This window comes from Somniosus microcephalus, chromosome 34 (genome assembly GCF_052327205.1).
Source record: "Somniosus microcephalus isolate GS21.2 chromosome 34, FLI_Smic_1.0, whole genome shotgun sequence".
In the NCBI taxonomy this organism is placed as follows: Eukaryota; Metazoa; Chordata; class Chondrichthyes; order Squaliformes; family Somniosidae; genus Somniosus; species Somniosus microcephalus.
Window position 1 is genome coordinate 6,111,363 of NC_141020.1, and position 16,026 is coordinate 6,127,388.

The 16,026-nt window shown below is 46.6% G+C and overlaps 1 protein-coding gene across 6 annotated transcripts in view; it reads left to right on the forward strand.

Annotated features, from left to right (window-relative positions):
- The window catches only part of sipa1l3 (signal-induced proliferation-associated 1 like 3), a 233,984-nt gene that overhangs the window by 119,137 nt on the left and 98,821 nt on the right, over positions 1 to 16,026 (forward strand). For all 6 annotated transcript variants that reach the window (XM_085973275.1, XM_085973272.1, XM_085973277.1 and 3 more), the window contains 3 exons: positions 2,575 to 4,394; positions 11,840 to 11,970; positions 15,557 to 15,745. In XM_085973275.1, coding sequence (XP_085829401.1) covers positions 2,924 to 4,394; positions 11,840 to 11,970; positions 15,557 to 15,745 — 1,791 coding nt within the window. In that variant the 5' untranslated portion in view covers positions 2,575 to 2,923. The remainder of the gene's footprint in view (positions 1 to 2,574; positions 4,395 to 11,839; positions 11,971 to 15,556; positions 15,746 to 16,026) is intronic.

The window sequence follows — 16,026 nt, forward strand, 5'->3', positions numbered from 1 at the left end:
ATTACTGACGCTAGCTTTTTTTATTCTAGATTTATTTAATTAACTGAATTTAAATTCCCCAGCTGCCGTGGTGGGATTTGAGCTTGTGTCTCCAGATCATTAAGTCCAGGCCTCTGGATTACTAGCCCAGTAACATGACCACTATGCTACTATACTCCTTGCCTTTGAACGTCTCTCGAAGACCTTTCCCCTAAAACATGCACTTGCACTTGCTCTTCTCTCCCCCCCATCCCCCTCGCCACAACTTCTCAATTTCCCTCTTTCCCTTCCTGATCGATGCCAGTGTTTGGTTTACTGTTCTGTCTTTTTGCCTCTCCCAGGACATTACGTGGGTGTGGAGTGTTTAGTCAGGATATTCTGGCCATCATGGTGTGGGGCAGGTTTGATGGACCAGCTGGTCTTCCCCTGCCCGTCAATTTTGTGTGTGCATATGTTCTGTACAGCGCTCTACAGTGAGTGGGTGTGTGTGCGCACACGAGAAGCACTATACAAATGCAACTTATTGATGATGATCTGAAATTCAATGCAGTCTGATCAAGGCAAATTCTGAGCGCAAGATATTTTGGTGCATTGTGGAAGTTGAATTTGTCCAGCAGCTTTAATGTGCTGTAACCTTTAAGGTTTTTAGTTTCCAGCCACTGGCATTGCTGTCTGCATCCTTTGCCTTTTGGGCAGGAAGCTCCTAATGTTGGCTTTGACCCAAGAAGACACTTTTGCCGTGGTATTTTGTCCCAGGGGAGCAGTGCTCAGAGAGGGGTGTGTGATTTGCTGTCACTTGCTCCAGTCTATTGGAGTCCAGTTACTTAGATGGAGACTGCATGTGGCACAGTGTCTAATTCAAACATTACTGTGAGATTGTTATCACTAACAAATAGCATCTCAGTAATGGGTACAATGAGGAATCTCAATTAAATTTATTTCTGAATAAATGAGTTAATTTTTCAGTCAATGTTTATCCCAAGCGGGCCTGGAAATTGATAAGGAACTGCTTCTGTCATGAAAGGATCAAATACGCACGTGTAGCTGGCAAGTACAGGAAGCGCCTAATCGTTGGCTGCTCATGTAACTCGCGTTTTCCTGGATCTTTAATGCCGTTGGGTCTCATGAGGCCAGCAGTTTTATACTTGTCCGTGTCGTTGACTGAGAACCATTTGTCTGCCATGGATAGCACTCATGGTAAAGAATCTCCAGATTCAGAAGACACTGCTCCCTTTGGGAGCTGAAAGAGCCGTTACTATAATGAATTAAGTGGAGCATACTGTATTAGACAAACGCTACTGCTACGGGAGTCATTTCCATACCGCCCTGATATTCATCTACTTGTGCAATTCAACTCCGTCAAAGGCCGATTCCCCAACCACGCAGCTGGCTTTGCTGGGGCTTTTTTCCCCGTTTGACTAAAGGGTTACCAACAAAAGACCTCATTTTCAACATGTGCGTCACCACACCATTGCAGAATAGGAAGTGGATGAAAGAAAGCAGCATTTTAAAATGTAGGTTGTGTTCTGTGATGCAGCATAACGTTGCATTCAGTAGAAATGAGACTCTTCAATGTTGAATTCCTCTTGTTTACAATAAAGCAAGACCTACTTTCCATTATCATAGGGTTGGAAACAGCTGGGCAGTATTACTGCAAAAGCCTGTTCTCATACCTGCCCCCCCAAAACCACCACCCGCCCCAAGCTTTGATCATCATTTGCAACAGCAGCCTTTAACATCATAAAGCGCTTAACAGAGGCAAAAATAACTGGACGTCAGTCAGCGGTGGGAGAAGGGTTAGGGGTGGTAGCCAAAGGCACAATCAAAGAGGTAGGCTTTCAGCAGGGAAGAGAGGTAATGTATAGAAGGGTTTAGGAAGAACGTTCTAGACCGTAGGGTTATAGAGGTAAGGAAGGGCAAGGCCATATAGGGACATGCCAGGATTTTGATATCGATGCGTGGGCACTAAGGAGCCAGTGAAGGTTGGTGAAATCAGGCACTTGGTGGGATAGGATTTGGGTGACTGTTTCAGATGAGCTGCAGTTTGTGAAGGCCAAAACTCGGAAGCCGGCAAGGAGAGCGTTAAGACAGTGTGTCACCATTTTGTTTCAACCAAGTAATTGTGGGAATGGCCTTCCCAAAGAAAGCCTTAAACTCTGGGGAAATTAGCCTTTAAAAGTTTCCTGCAGTACTTTGCTGAAGCTGTGTTGTAACCTACGTCGTGTCCCTGTCGGTAGTGAAGTTGCTAATGAGAACAGTTTTTAGAACAGGCAAAGGTCATTGGGCTCAAATCTCATACTGTTTTGATCGATCAACCCCACCTACTTACGTTGTTACGATATCCCTCAATCTCCTCTCTCTACAGAAATGCACCTAATCGTCTGGCTCCACAGTGTCCATTTCAGTGGTCCTCCCTGGTAACTTACCTCGCAAGCTTGCTACTCTCTGGGAGTTCCCCGATTCCTCTTGTTACTCCTAAAATGCTAATAAATGGTGCAGAGCATTGGAAAGTTTGAATGTAGGATTTCAGTGTCTTCAATATATCATTGTGCTTTAATGCAAAGCAGTAATTAATATTTTCTGTTCTCATTGCAGGATGACTGTGATCACCATCTGGTTAATGTATCAAATGCAACACCTCTATCAATGTGTTGAAATGCACATGGGGTATATTTGGAATTATTGAGCTTCAACCAACTACAATCTTCCTACTCTGGGTCTTCTAGATTAAATTTCTTCACGCTGGAAAAAAAATGAGGAATGTTGGCAACATGGGATTATAAAAAGATATTTCCGATCCAGATATATTGTGGCGATGCTCCTTAATTACATTTCTGCTTGTTGACATTTCTTGTGTTTTAAGCTTGAGCGAGCAGCTTCCAGCAGTGAAAGAAATGACTGGGACCTTTCTGTTGCTCCCAGCGAGAGAGAGTGTTAATAGACTATGACCAGCTATAGACCTGTTCAAAATGAAAAGGTGGAGGTTGGTGGAATTGTCATAGGTGGTGCGGACATTCTTGCAGGTACGAGCGCATGTGATTACTATGCATCTCCATTCAGGGTCCAGAATGGGAACGTTTGCACTCTGGGTGAAAGTGCTCCCCGCGCGAGTTCAACCCCTGCCATGCCAAAAATGGGAGTCCGCGCTCGAATTGCTGACTGGCCGCCCAGGCGAGATGTCACTAAAGATGCTGCACTAAGTCCTGCGAGGGACTCGGACGGAGCCATGGTAGACGTTGAATTTATTTCGACAAGAGGCTTTCATAATGGGCAGTATTGTCCGAACTATCAAAATGCTTCCCACGCCTCGCGGGCGCAAGGCCTACACTACATACCTCGAGGGAAGTCAAAAGAAGTGGAGTTTCAAGATGACTGGCCCAGGTCCCCAGCCAAAATGTTTGTTCCACTGAGAATTCGAAGTAACAGTGAGATTACTCTCAATGAACATGATGCAGAAGGAGCCCTAGAGCTGAAGGGGAGTGGGATGCTTCCCTTGAGGGAATATGGTAGCACTTCATCCATAGACGTTCATGGAATGTCACCTGAAAGCTTTTTTGATATGCTGAAGGAGTTCAAAAATGAGAAGATTGATCAGCGGAGCTCGGCGCCAGAGAACCTCAAGCAGCTCCTTCGGGCGGACGTGAGCATGGCCTCCAATCTTAACCTCGCGGGTAGCACCAAGACAGACGACAGTCAAAGTGAATCATCTCAGAGGGAAGAACCGAAGAGCGCGCACAAAGATCGCGACAAATCACGCAAAAAGCAGTCTCGGAACGAAAGTGGCGAATCCATCTTAAAGAAACTGCGCAGCAGCAGAAGCGAGCACGAGTCCGGGAGATCTAGCTCAGACCATGAAGACAGTAGGTCCCAGGACAGCACTAAGCCATGGGTTTGCCAGAAGAGCTTTGGGCATTTTGATGTGCAGAGTATACTGTTTGACCTCAATGAAGTGGTGAGCAACAGAAACTATGTGGCTCACCGGCGGAACACCACAACTGGCGCCTCAGCTGCATCAGCTGCTTCCCTTGCCGTATCCCGTTCTCTCGCTCTGGGAGGCCTGGACTCTAACTTTGCCAGCACCGAGGAGCTGAACGGCAAAGAGAACCTGGAGCCGGATCTCGGAGACAGCAACTGCAACGACCTGCTCCTAAACTGCCCTCACTTCCGCAATGAAACGGGCGGGACCAGCGAACGCAATATCAGCTTGTCGAAAGCTAGCGTCAACGCGGGGTTGGGCCTCGGCTGTGAAGGTGGATTTCCAAAGATGGTTTGGAACCCGTACTGCACAAATGCAAGTATTTCTGTGCTGGAGGTGCCAAAAGAGTTGCAGCTCCGCCAGGAAAGACTGAAGCACTTCAGCATCGAGCACGTGGACCGGGGAGCCAGATATTACCAGGATTATTTCCATGGGAAAGGTACAGTGACTAACCAAAGTAGTGTCCTCCTGCAATAACCACAGAAAATGCTGGAAACACTCAGGTCAGGTAGCATCCGTGGAGAGAGAAAAACCAGAGTTAACGTTTCCTGCCCCTCCCTCCCGGAATCAAAATAGGGTTCCCCTTGTTCTCACCTTTCACCCCACCAACGGATCATCCTCTGCCATTTCCGCCACCTCCAGCGTGATCCCACCACCAAATGCATCTTCCCCTCCCCTTTCCGCATTCCGAAGGGACCGCTCCCTCCGCGACACCCTGGTCCACCCCTCTATCACCCCTTCCCCTTCGCCCGGCACCTTCCCGTGTAAGTGTAGGAGATGCAACAACTGCCCTCTTACCTCCCCCCCCCCCCCCCCCCCCCCCCTCCCCACTGTCCAGGGCCCCAAACACTCCTTCCAGGTGAAACAGCGATTTACTTGTACTTCTTGCAATTTAGTATACTGTATTCGTTGCTCACGATGCAGCCTCCTCTACATTGGGGAGGCCAAACGCAGATTGGGTGACCGCTTTGCGGAACACCTCTGTTCAGTCCGTAAGGGTGACCCCGAGCTTCCGGTCGCCTGTCACTTTAATTCACCGCTCCACTCCCACTCGGACCTCACCGTCCTCGGCCTCTTGTATTGTTCCACTAAAGCTCAGCGTAAGCTCAAGGAACAGCACCTCCTCTTTCGATTAGGCACTTTACAGTCTTCTGTACTCAACATCGAGTTCAACCATTTCAGACCATAACCTTTGCCCCTATCCTTTTTCCATTTATTTTATTAATTTTTTTCTCTCTCCCACATGGCAGCTGTCTTTCATTCTGCCAGTGCCATTTACACTTCTAGAGCCATCTTTTGTTTCTTAACTTGTCCCATTACCATCTCCTTTTGCCTTGCACCATCTCTTAATCTCTCTCAATCTCTCCTGCCTTCCATCCTATCACAGACCTTCCCTTTTGTTCTTTCCTCCCCTCCCCCCTCTCCCTGCCCCTGCACTTGCTTAAAAACCTGTTCTATCTCCAGCTTTTTCCAGTTCTGACGAAGGGTCATCGACCTGAAACGTTAACTCTGTTTCTCTCTCCACAGACGCTGCCTGACCTGCTGAGTGTTTCCAGCATTTTGTGTTTTTATTTAACGTTTCCTTGTGTTCAGTTCAAACAAAATTACAAAAGTTTTGTATTCACAAATGAATGAAATGGGAGATGTGACCCTTTGTCAGAACTGAAAAAAATTAGAGATGTAACAGATTTGAAGCCGGTGTAGAGGCAGGGAAAGGAGAGGAAAGAACAAAAGGGATGGTCTGCGATAGGGTGGATGGCAGGAGTAGTTAAATGTTGCAAATGGGGATGGCAAAATCATCAACAGCTGCCGCCTGAAAAAATAGGGGCAAAGGTTATGGTCTGAAATTGTCCAACTCTTCTGAGTCCAGAAGGCTGCAAAGTGCCTAATCGAAAGATGAGGTGCTGTTCCTCGAGCTTCATTGGAACAGTGTAAGAGGCCGAGGACAGAGAGGTCAGAGTGGAGTGGAGAGTTCAAGTGACAGGCGACCGGAAGCTCGGGGTCACGCTTAACAGACTGAGCGGAGGAGTTCTGCGTTTGGTCTCCCCAATGTAGAGGAGACCGTGTCGTGAGCGGTGAATACACCTGCTGAGTGTTTCCAACATTTTCTGTGCATCCGCAGTATTTTGCGATTGTATTCGTGTCCTCTTGCCCTGTGTTTAATCCTTGTAAATTGCTTACTTTTGTGCCTTGCCAGTTCTATTCTTGGAGTGCTGTACGCCCAGTGATGGCCACCCTTTTCTCATGTCCATGATTTAATCAAGCTGGAGGTTGAATCTACAACTGTCCAGCAATGCTTGCCACTTACTGATGGAAAGTTTACCATTCATTTTATAGCCAGTCCTCTCATGGCTGCACAAAAACCCTGCCCTCTGTGATTGGGATTATCCACATGTTTCCTATAGGGGAGTTGAAGCCATTCTGTTCTGATCTTGCCAGCACCCGAAAGCCTCTGGCCCCTCCACCGTTCACCCCTCTAGCTGCTCATTTCAGTCTGAGCCAGTGACGTGTGACCCTTTTTTTTTTTTTTTGTTCCATTCTGAGTTGGTCATTCTGTCCCACACTTTGTCTGGTGCTAAAAGGCCCAGCTTATGCCCCTTTCACACTCGCACCCGCCCCCGCCTCCACCGTTGAAATCCACGTCTCCATCAACTCTGGGATCAATATTTTGCTGCCATTCTTTAGCATCCCTGCCTTCAGCAGCTCCAACTAATCCAAAACTCTGCAGCCCGAGAGTCCTCTCCCACATTCGGTCCCACATACTTATCGCACCTGCCCTTTGCCAACACCATTGGATCCCTGTACCCCAACGTATTCACTTCAGGATCCCATTCCTTGCTTTGAAATCCCTCGCTCGCTTCAGCCTATTTAGCTGCCTGAAAAATCCATCTCTATGATCATGCCTTTGATATCTTTCCCTTTGACTCTCTCTCCCTCCCCCTTCACTTCCTGGTCCGTGTCCACCTTTCACCATTGAAAATGTCGGGTGCATATATAGTGCAAGTTGTAGTACAGGAAACTCTTTATTATCCGGCACCAACGGGACCGGCGTGGTGCCGGTTTATCAAAAAGTCCGGATTACAGAGAGGTATAGTTAAAAGGTACGAGAGCTCCGTACACAGCAACAAATCCAGGCTTCCCTGTTGCTTAGCAACATGTGTAGGAACTCCGGCCACAGACCAAGCATCCCTGTTGCTTAGCAACAAGTGTACGAACCCCAGTTACACAGCCACAGATCCAGGAACTGCCACTAATATGAAGTAAAACTTACCTGAACCTACTCCTGAATTTTGCCGGTTAACAGAGTTTCCTGTACAATCAATCACTTCTCCTTCGATCCCCTTCACTTCAGGGAATGCGAGTTGATGATGCCAAGCACCTCTGACATTTTTTTAACTAAAAGCTTTCTGGTGACAACAAAACTGGACAGAAGAACGAGAACTAGCTCAACTATTGGCTAAAGCCACCATAAAAATGAAGCCCAGCCATACTGACGATCCCTTGTGTGATTCCCAGCCTGTGTTGGATTACTAACCTCGGCCGCGCCATGAACTGGGGTACTGCAATTGGCCTCGGTATTAGGGAGGGGAAAGTTTATCCCTCGTTGCTATCTAGTAATGCCTGTAGGAGAGTGTGTTTGTGTGGGGCTGTAGATCACAAACTAAATCCTCCACAGTTAGATTACTTGCCAACACTTGCTGTCTCAGTTTACACGTGAAGAATGGCTGTTTGGCCAGGGTAGCGGGTTTGGGCAGAGCACTGGCGGGCTGCCTACATCTGTAACCCCAGCACAGGTGCAGTGGCCTCTGCCTCAACCACACCCTCTGACAACAAGCGATGTGCTCCAACAGCTCTTTGTGTAAAGACATTTCTTACCCTCTCCTCACTCTTAGTGACAATTTTACATTTTTGACCCCTCATCACCGACTCCCCAATCGGAGAAAACACACTCTTTCCCCATTCACTCTGTCCAAATACTTGATCATTTAAAAAAAGCCTTTATCAAGTCTCCTCTTAGCCTTCAGATTGCAATAATTCACAAAAGGAAAGGGGAGGGAAACAGTCAGTGTAATTTGGCCCCTGACTTTTTATCGCCGAATGCCTAATTTTGGGGTAAACCCAATAAGTCCAAACCTTCAGTAATTCTGATTCTAGTTCACTTACATGCGCTTCACTCACACAGGAACTGAAACGTTTATTCAATTGGAAATATTGATCACTGAAGCATTAAGCAACAATATTGCACCCAGGAGGCTTTTCATTTAAGAGTCTGAAAATGTTGAGGATTTGAAAGGCCCAACAGGCCTGATAATGTTCTCTCTCAATTTTTAAAAAGATTTATAAACCGATGTGGGGGACAAATTGCGTGTCTACCTGTGGTGGTTCTTCAATACAGAATGTCAGTAAATTGAACCACTTTTTTGTCCTCTCCTCTCGCTCAGGGAACATAGGAGAGTGCACCGGACCAGTCCCAAAACTGGATACCCCTCTGTTTCCCATCCACTCAAAACCTATCCCATTTTCCTTCAACTTTTCCACACTGTCTACTTCCCCGGGCAGTCTGTTCCTTGCATTCAGCACCATCTGCATGAAGTGATGAAATAAAATGCGTCTGTGCACCTTCCCTCTTCTAAGCTTCAGTCCACGTGCACTGGTTGTAGAGTTAGCGGCAAGCTAAAATATGTTACAGGAAACTTTGGTTTATCCGGAGGTTGTATGTCCGGAATACTCGATCTAACGGCAAAAATCAGGAGCCGTTTTCTATAAGTTTTTTTAGTTCTCGTTCTTTTTTTTTTTTCCCCAGTCAGGCACTGCAAGGTCTGTAGCTATAGCAACAGCTTCAGCTAGAGACGCTTGCAGCTGCAGCTGACTCTTTAGAAGCTGTTGTTAAGCAACAGTGTTTGTTGTCAGATACGGAGATGAAAACCTCCGTATGCTTCAACATTAACTTTGTATGTCCGGCAGTTTTGATAGATCGGCAACACGCCGGTCCCGTCGGTGCCGGATATCACAAAGTTTCCTGTATTGGGGTTCTGTTCATGTGAATCTTGAACAGTATCGCAGCTGAGGTGTCTGTTCTCGAATGAACCCCAAACTCCGACCTCTTCTCATAACTCCAAGGTCTTTAAGTTGGGTAACCATGTGGTGCCCTCTTCCATGCTGGTTCCAATATTTGGATATCCTTGCTGTAGCACACGCAGTGCTCCAGGTTTGACTGTACCATTATCCTGGGATTTGTGTTCTCTCCCTCTAGCTTTATATCCCAAGATCCAGTTAGCTTTCATTATTGCTACCCCACACTGGGTTTCAGTGAGTTTATCAATACCCTCAGATTCCCTGGCTCCTGTAGCCTAGAACCATCTAATTTATATTATATTCCCACCATCCAGTCCCTAGTCTCATTACCTTCCCCATGGTCCACATTAAATGCCACTCATCAGCCCATCCACTCCGATTAAAAAAAAAAAAAAAAACTGGATGGAACAGGACTTAAACCTTTGTAAATCCCCATTCCATAGCACTGAGTGCTTGTGTGAGCGTGTATGAAACATAGAAACATAGAAGATAGGAGCAGGAGTCGGCCATTCGGCCCCTCGAGCCTGCTCCGCCATTTAATGAGATCATGGCTGATATCCAAATTCAGTACCCTGTCCCTGCTTTCTCCACATATCCCTTGGATCCCTTTAGCCTTAAGAAATATATCTAACTTTTTCTTGAATGTATTTAATGAGTTGGCCTCAACTGTCTTCTGTGGTAGAGAATTCCACAGGTTCACCACTCTCTGGGTGAAGAAATTCCTCCTCATCTCTGTCCTAAATGGCTTACCCCTTATCCTTAGACTGTGACCCCTGGTTCTGAATTCCCCCGCCGTCGGGAACATCCTTCCTGCATCTAGTCTGTCCAGTCCTGTTAGAATTTTATAAGTTTCAATGAGATCCCCTCTCATTCTTCTAAACTCCAGTGAGTATAAGCCCAATCGACCCAATCTCTCCTCATACGTCATTCCTGCCATCCCAGGTATCAGTCTGGTGAATCTTCGCTGCACTCCTTCCATGGCAAGAACATCCTTCCTCAGATAAGGTGACCGAAACTGCGCACAATACTCAAGGTGCGGTCTCACCAAGGCCCTGTACAACTGCAGCAAGACATCCTTGTTCCTGTACTCGAACCCTCTCGCTACGACGGCCAACATACCATTTGCCGCCTTAACCACCTGCTGCACCTGCAGGCTTACCTTCAGTGACTTTATGTACCATTCCTAAATGACTTGTTCACATGAGAAATAGAGATGGGACACAATGTCAAAACTAGGTAAAGTGTAGTTAAACCTGGCAAGAGTAAAATCGTCCTGCATGGAATTGCTAATAAAGTTCTTAAGAATTTGTAATGCATCACATTTTGTTGCGGCTGCCATAATTGTGATACAGGAGAGAGATTTTGCCCTCGCTCCCCTGATGGCCCACTCCCAGTGAGTGAACTCGTCATCCACCGAAGCACTAAACCTTGCCGCGCAGAGAGTCTCGGCTTTCATCGGTGTTGAGTTCGCTGATCTCTGTTGAGGGAGCGGTTGGAGTTCTGTAGTTGCTTTTAGCGCCGGTGGGTGAGAAAATCAGCCAGGGTTCCTGCTCCTGATCACTAACCAGTGAGCTCTACGAGAAGGGGTCTGTAAATAGCAGGTGACGATCGGAAGGGGATCAGGCTTGGCTGTTATGCCCTCCATGGTGAATAGCCTCTAGCGCTCACCATCTAGGTTCACATGAAGAATGGCCACGTCAGCAGGTAGCAGTGGGCAGGTCCAGGGGCCATCTTGTTTAATTTTTTGAAATGGGGTAGCATTAGGTTGATCCACAGCGGCTTCAAATTTTCCTCATTATGGAGCAGGTCTTTCTTTTAGTCTTCTGTGTCACGAAGTACAGGCAGTCATCTGTTTTTTCCGGACACAAGGCCACTGAACCGTCCGCTCCTGAAAATTCACCAAATTCAAATTCAACCAGCATCCGTAAAGAGAAAAGACAGATTGCCATTTCGGTTAAAATCTTTCTCTTTGTTTTCAAATCCCTACAATCGTGGGTTCAAGTCCCAAGACTTGCCCAACACTGAAATGCAATGCAGCTGCGAAGAGTTCCCTCTTCAACCAAACCATGAAATAGGGTGCATTATAGAAGTGTAGCACCTGTGTGTTGGTTACAAGAGCCATTATAAGGGCACGCTTGTGAACGGCAGCAAGCTACAGTGTGTAGCAGCTGGTGTTTGACAGGCATCATAAAGGAAGGATGTTCTATCCTTTAGATGAGGTTAAAATGTCGAGCTCCTGATCTCAGCGGGGCAAAGGCCTAAGTGGGTTCCCACTGGAATAGAGGGAAAACTGGGCATCAAGTCATCTGCAAACCTCTCCTTTATAAAACCCCAGGCAACTGGATTTAAGGAGTGGTATTGGTGGGGTCTTGAAACTAGACTACTTATTTTTGAAGAGAGGAGCAATGAGGAGTATGGTTTGCTGAAGACAGCACAGGATGCCTGTAACACTGGATGTTTTGAAGTCATTGAGTTTCTAAAATTTGGTATGGACGTTTGTTAAAACTGCATCAACACAAGTAACCTGCGATTTCCAAAAGCAGATCATTTAGAAATATCTTAAGCCTAGTATTGTACTTCAAAAACTAGTCCTGCTACCTCCGTCCTGTCCTCCTGCAATCTGCACAGTTTAAACCCCAAAGTTACCATTGCCGACCATGCTTATTTTATCTCTCATCGCAATTTAAGTATTTGTATTCTCAGTTGTGCAGGCTCCATCGTTATTAAAGAGAGTCAAGGGTTCTAAAATGGTTTTTCCTCAGTCATTTAATTCACAGCTCTGAATCATATTTTCCGCTGTACTCCTAGAGCACTGGAACTACTTTGGAGTTGACGAAAAGCTGGGCCCAGTGGCAGTGAGCATCAAGCGGGAGAAACTGGAGGACAGCAAAGAGCACGGCCTTCAGTACGTCTACAGAATAATCTTCCGGACAAGCGAGGTGGGCACTGGTGATGATTTTATACAAATTACACAGCACAATCCAAGTGAGATAACACTGCTGCTGGTTTCACTGCAATTGAGAGTTCTTTTGTTGTGATTTCATGCAGAGCTTGTTCTTTCAACAACAAAAAAGTGGATGTACTCCATTCTTTAAATTAGAACTTGCAATTTTTAAGAGCTCCCAATGTTCTAGTGGATAAAGACACTCCCAAGTATGTCCTAAGTCAATACCTCAAGATCCCAGATTACACGAATTACAACAGAGGATTTTGTTTTGCCAATGAGTTTTGAACGTGAAGAAATGCAGTATTTATTTAACCCCTTAACACTTGGTGTGTCTGTATCTGTTTATTTGCCCCTCCCTTCCTATTTTCTGAACATACTGAGCCTTGCTGGGGTACAGGAAACTTTGGTTTATCCAGAGGTTGTATGTCCGGAAACCTCGATCTACCGGCAGAAATCAGGAGCCATTTTGTTAGTTTTTTTTTTCTCGTGGCTTTGTTTTCAAGTCGGGCTCTGGAAAGTCTCACTGAAGCTGTTGCTAAGCTACAGAGACGCTTCCAAGGTACAGGCCGACTGTTTACAAACTGTTGCTAAGCAACAGTGTTTGTTGTCAGATACGGAGATGAAAACCTCCGTATGCTTCAACATTAACTTTGCATGTCCGGCAGTTTTGATAGATCGGCAACAGCTCGGTCCTGTCGGTGCCGGATATAACAAAGTTTCCTGTACATTTCCAGGGGAGCTGAAATCCCCACAGTACCTTACCCAAATGAGCTCTTTATATGTGAGCTTGGGCAGTAGGTGTGGCAGGCTAAACAGTGATTGGAGGCATCACAGTTGAGCCCGTTCTTTGTCTTTGCCCAACACCCACACAAGCACTAGATATCAATCTGGAGCAGATAGAAAGCCTTTCCACCATCTACAAGGCACAAGTCAGGAGTGTGATGGAATATTCTCCACTTGCCTGGATGAGTGCAGCTCCAACAACACTCAAGAAGCTCGACACCATCCAGGACAAAGCAGCCCGCTTGATTGGCACCCCATCCACCACCTTAAACATTCACTCCCCCCACCACCGGCGCACCGTGGCTGCACGTGTACCATCTACAAGATGCACTGCAGCAACTCGCCAAGGCTTCTTCGGCAGCACCTCCCAAACCCGCGACCTCTTCCACCTAGAGGGACAAGGGCAGCAGGCGCATGGGAACACCACCACCTCCGTGTTCCCCTCCAAGTCACACACCATCCTGACTTGGAAATATATCGGCTGTTCCTTCATCGTCGCTGGGTCAAAATCCTGGAACTCCCTCCCTAACAGCACTGTGAGAGCACCTTCACCACATGGACTGCAGCGGTTCAAGAAGGCGGCTCACCACCACCTTCTCGAGGGCAACTAGGGATGGGCAATAAATGCTGGCCTCGCCAGCGATGCCCACATCCCATGAATGATTTTTTTTTTTAAAAGATAATCTGGCTATTTTGTTCCCTCCCTAGCCCAAGGGTGATGAAACCTGCTTCAGACCTTTTTTTGTTAATGCTTTCACAGCCCTACAATCATGGGGTCAACTTCCAGGACCAAAATGCTCCAAGCTTGATCCTTGATGCTGAGTCAGCTGATCTTTAAGCAATACAAAGAGAATGGTAGTGTGGGCACAACTCCGGGCACGTGCCGCTCTAAGATCTGTAAGAGCTACCCATAAAACCTGTATCACTTAAGTTGCTTCTTTGAAATACTGTTTAAAGTTTGAGGGACAGTTCTGTCTGATACTACACCGGCACGATGGGCCGAATGGCCTCATTCTGTGCTGTATGATTCTAGTTTACTTTAGGAGATGCTGACCATTGTCTTGGCGTTACTTTAATTGAGAATTCACATTTGGGTTGTATAAAGACTCTTCTGTCTGAAGACAAGATGTGAAAAAACCTTTGGGGAAGGGAATTACAGGAGGGGGGTGGAAGAATATAGATAGTCAGCAGACCTCCGGTGACATTGCTCACCGTGAGTCAAATGTTTTACAATAGAGGTGTTATTGACAAAGTGTGACAGTAAAGTGTTACAGGAAGTGTAATACTTAAAGTGCATGCTATATGAAAGACATATAAACAAAATGTATACATTGTAATTGTAAACAGTTTGGTATCGTAACTTCTCTTTCTGCCCAGTGTGTCCCATTTATATTTTATTTTATTGATTCATTCACGGGTTGTGGGCGTCGCTGTCAAAAGTGGTGGTGAGCCACCGCTGCAGTCCGTGTGGTGAAGGTGCTCCCACAGTAATGTTAGGGAGGGAATTCCAGGATTTTGACCAGCGACAATGGAGGATCTGCGATATATGTCGGTCAGGATGGTGGGGGACTTGGAGGTGGTGGTGTTCCCATGCGCCTGCTGCCCTTGTCCTTCTAGGTGGAAGGGGTCACGGGTTTGGGAGGTGCTGCCGAAGAAGCCTTGGCGAGTTGCTGCAGTGCATCTTGTAGATGGTACACACTGCAGCCACGGTGCGCCGGTGGTGGAGGGAGTGAGTGTTTAAGGTGGTGGATGGGGTGCCAATCGAGCGGGCTGCTTTGTCCTGGATGGTGTCGAGCTTCTTAAGTGTTGTTGGGGCAGTAGGCAGTTATACTGTAGACAGATTCGACAACAATGGTTAAATGGCAGCTTAACACCAACTGCATTCATCAGTAAAGCATTCTGCTTGCATGAATATGGTGTTGTAGGAAGGTCAATACAAGTCACTAATGGCAAAAGCATAAGCGCCTTGGAATATTTTTACTATGTTAAAGGTGCTGTATAAATACAAGTTGTTGTTGCTGGCCTGTGCAGGGGTGATTCGGTTCAGCGGTTACAGGACCCCAGTCAAACCTAGTCATAAGGGGAGTTGTGATGCCTCTAACCGCATTACTGTTTGTTTACTTCACAGGGTTGTCTGAGGTGGCAGTCTTGTCGTTAGAGGCAACCCTGTAAAAGTAAAGTATTATTAAACAACAACTTGTATTTATATAGCGCCTTTAATGTAGTAAAAGGTCCCAAGGCACTTCACAGGAGTATTAAAAGACAAAAACATTTGACACCGAGCCACATGAGATATTAGGGCAGGTGACCGAAAGCTTGGTCAAAGCGATAGGTTTTAAGGAGTGTCTTAAAGGAGGAGAGAGAGGTAGCGAGGCAGAGAGGTTTAGGCAGGGAATTCCACAGCTTGGGGCCCAGGCAACAAAAGGCACGGCCCCCAAAGGTTGAGCGATTTATAATCAGGGATGCTCAAGAGGGCAGAATTTTTGGAGCGCAGATATCTTGGGAATTGCGGGGGGGTGGGGGTGTGTGGGGGGAGTTGTGGGACTGGAGGAGATTACAGAGATAGGGAGGGGGCGAGGCCATGGAGGGGTTTGAAAACAAGGATGAGAATTTTGAAATCGAGGCGTTGCTTAACCAGGAGCCAATGTAGGTCAGCGAGCACAGGGGTGATGGGCGAACGGGACTTGGTGCGAGTTAGGACACGGGCAGCCGAGTTTTGGATGACACTGCTACAGAAGAGCGATGCTTTTATATTGGCTGAAATGCGTGGAAAATATGAAAATTGTATCTTGCAGCTCATTACACTAAGAGGAGCAATCCTGGAGGATGCAGTTCCATCCACCTCAAAACACGGTACAGTGCGAGGGCTCCCGCTGAAAGAGGTACTGGAATCTGTAATACCAGAACTGAACATCCAGTGTCTGCGGCTGGCATTCAGCACCCCTAAAGTGACAGAACAGCTGCTGAAACTGGATGAACAAGGGGTGAGTTGAAATCTTTTGGGTGTTAATATCTTTGTGTAGGGTGTAGGCATCAATCCCATTGCATAACTTACTTAGTGCAGCAGTGTCATTGTACAGAGCGAGCATCTCCAACTGGCACCTCATGGACAGAATCAACCATCCTCTCTTCAAAACTCATCAGGGAATCATCAACAATGTGTAACTGACCGAGAGCTTCATTAAGTGCCTACAATTTTGTACAGTTTTGGTCTCCTTACCTAAGAAAGGATATACTTGCCATAGAGGGAGTGCAGCGAAGGTTC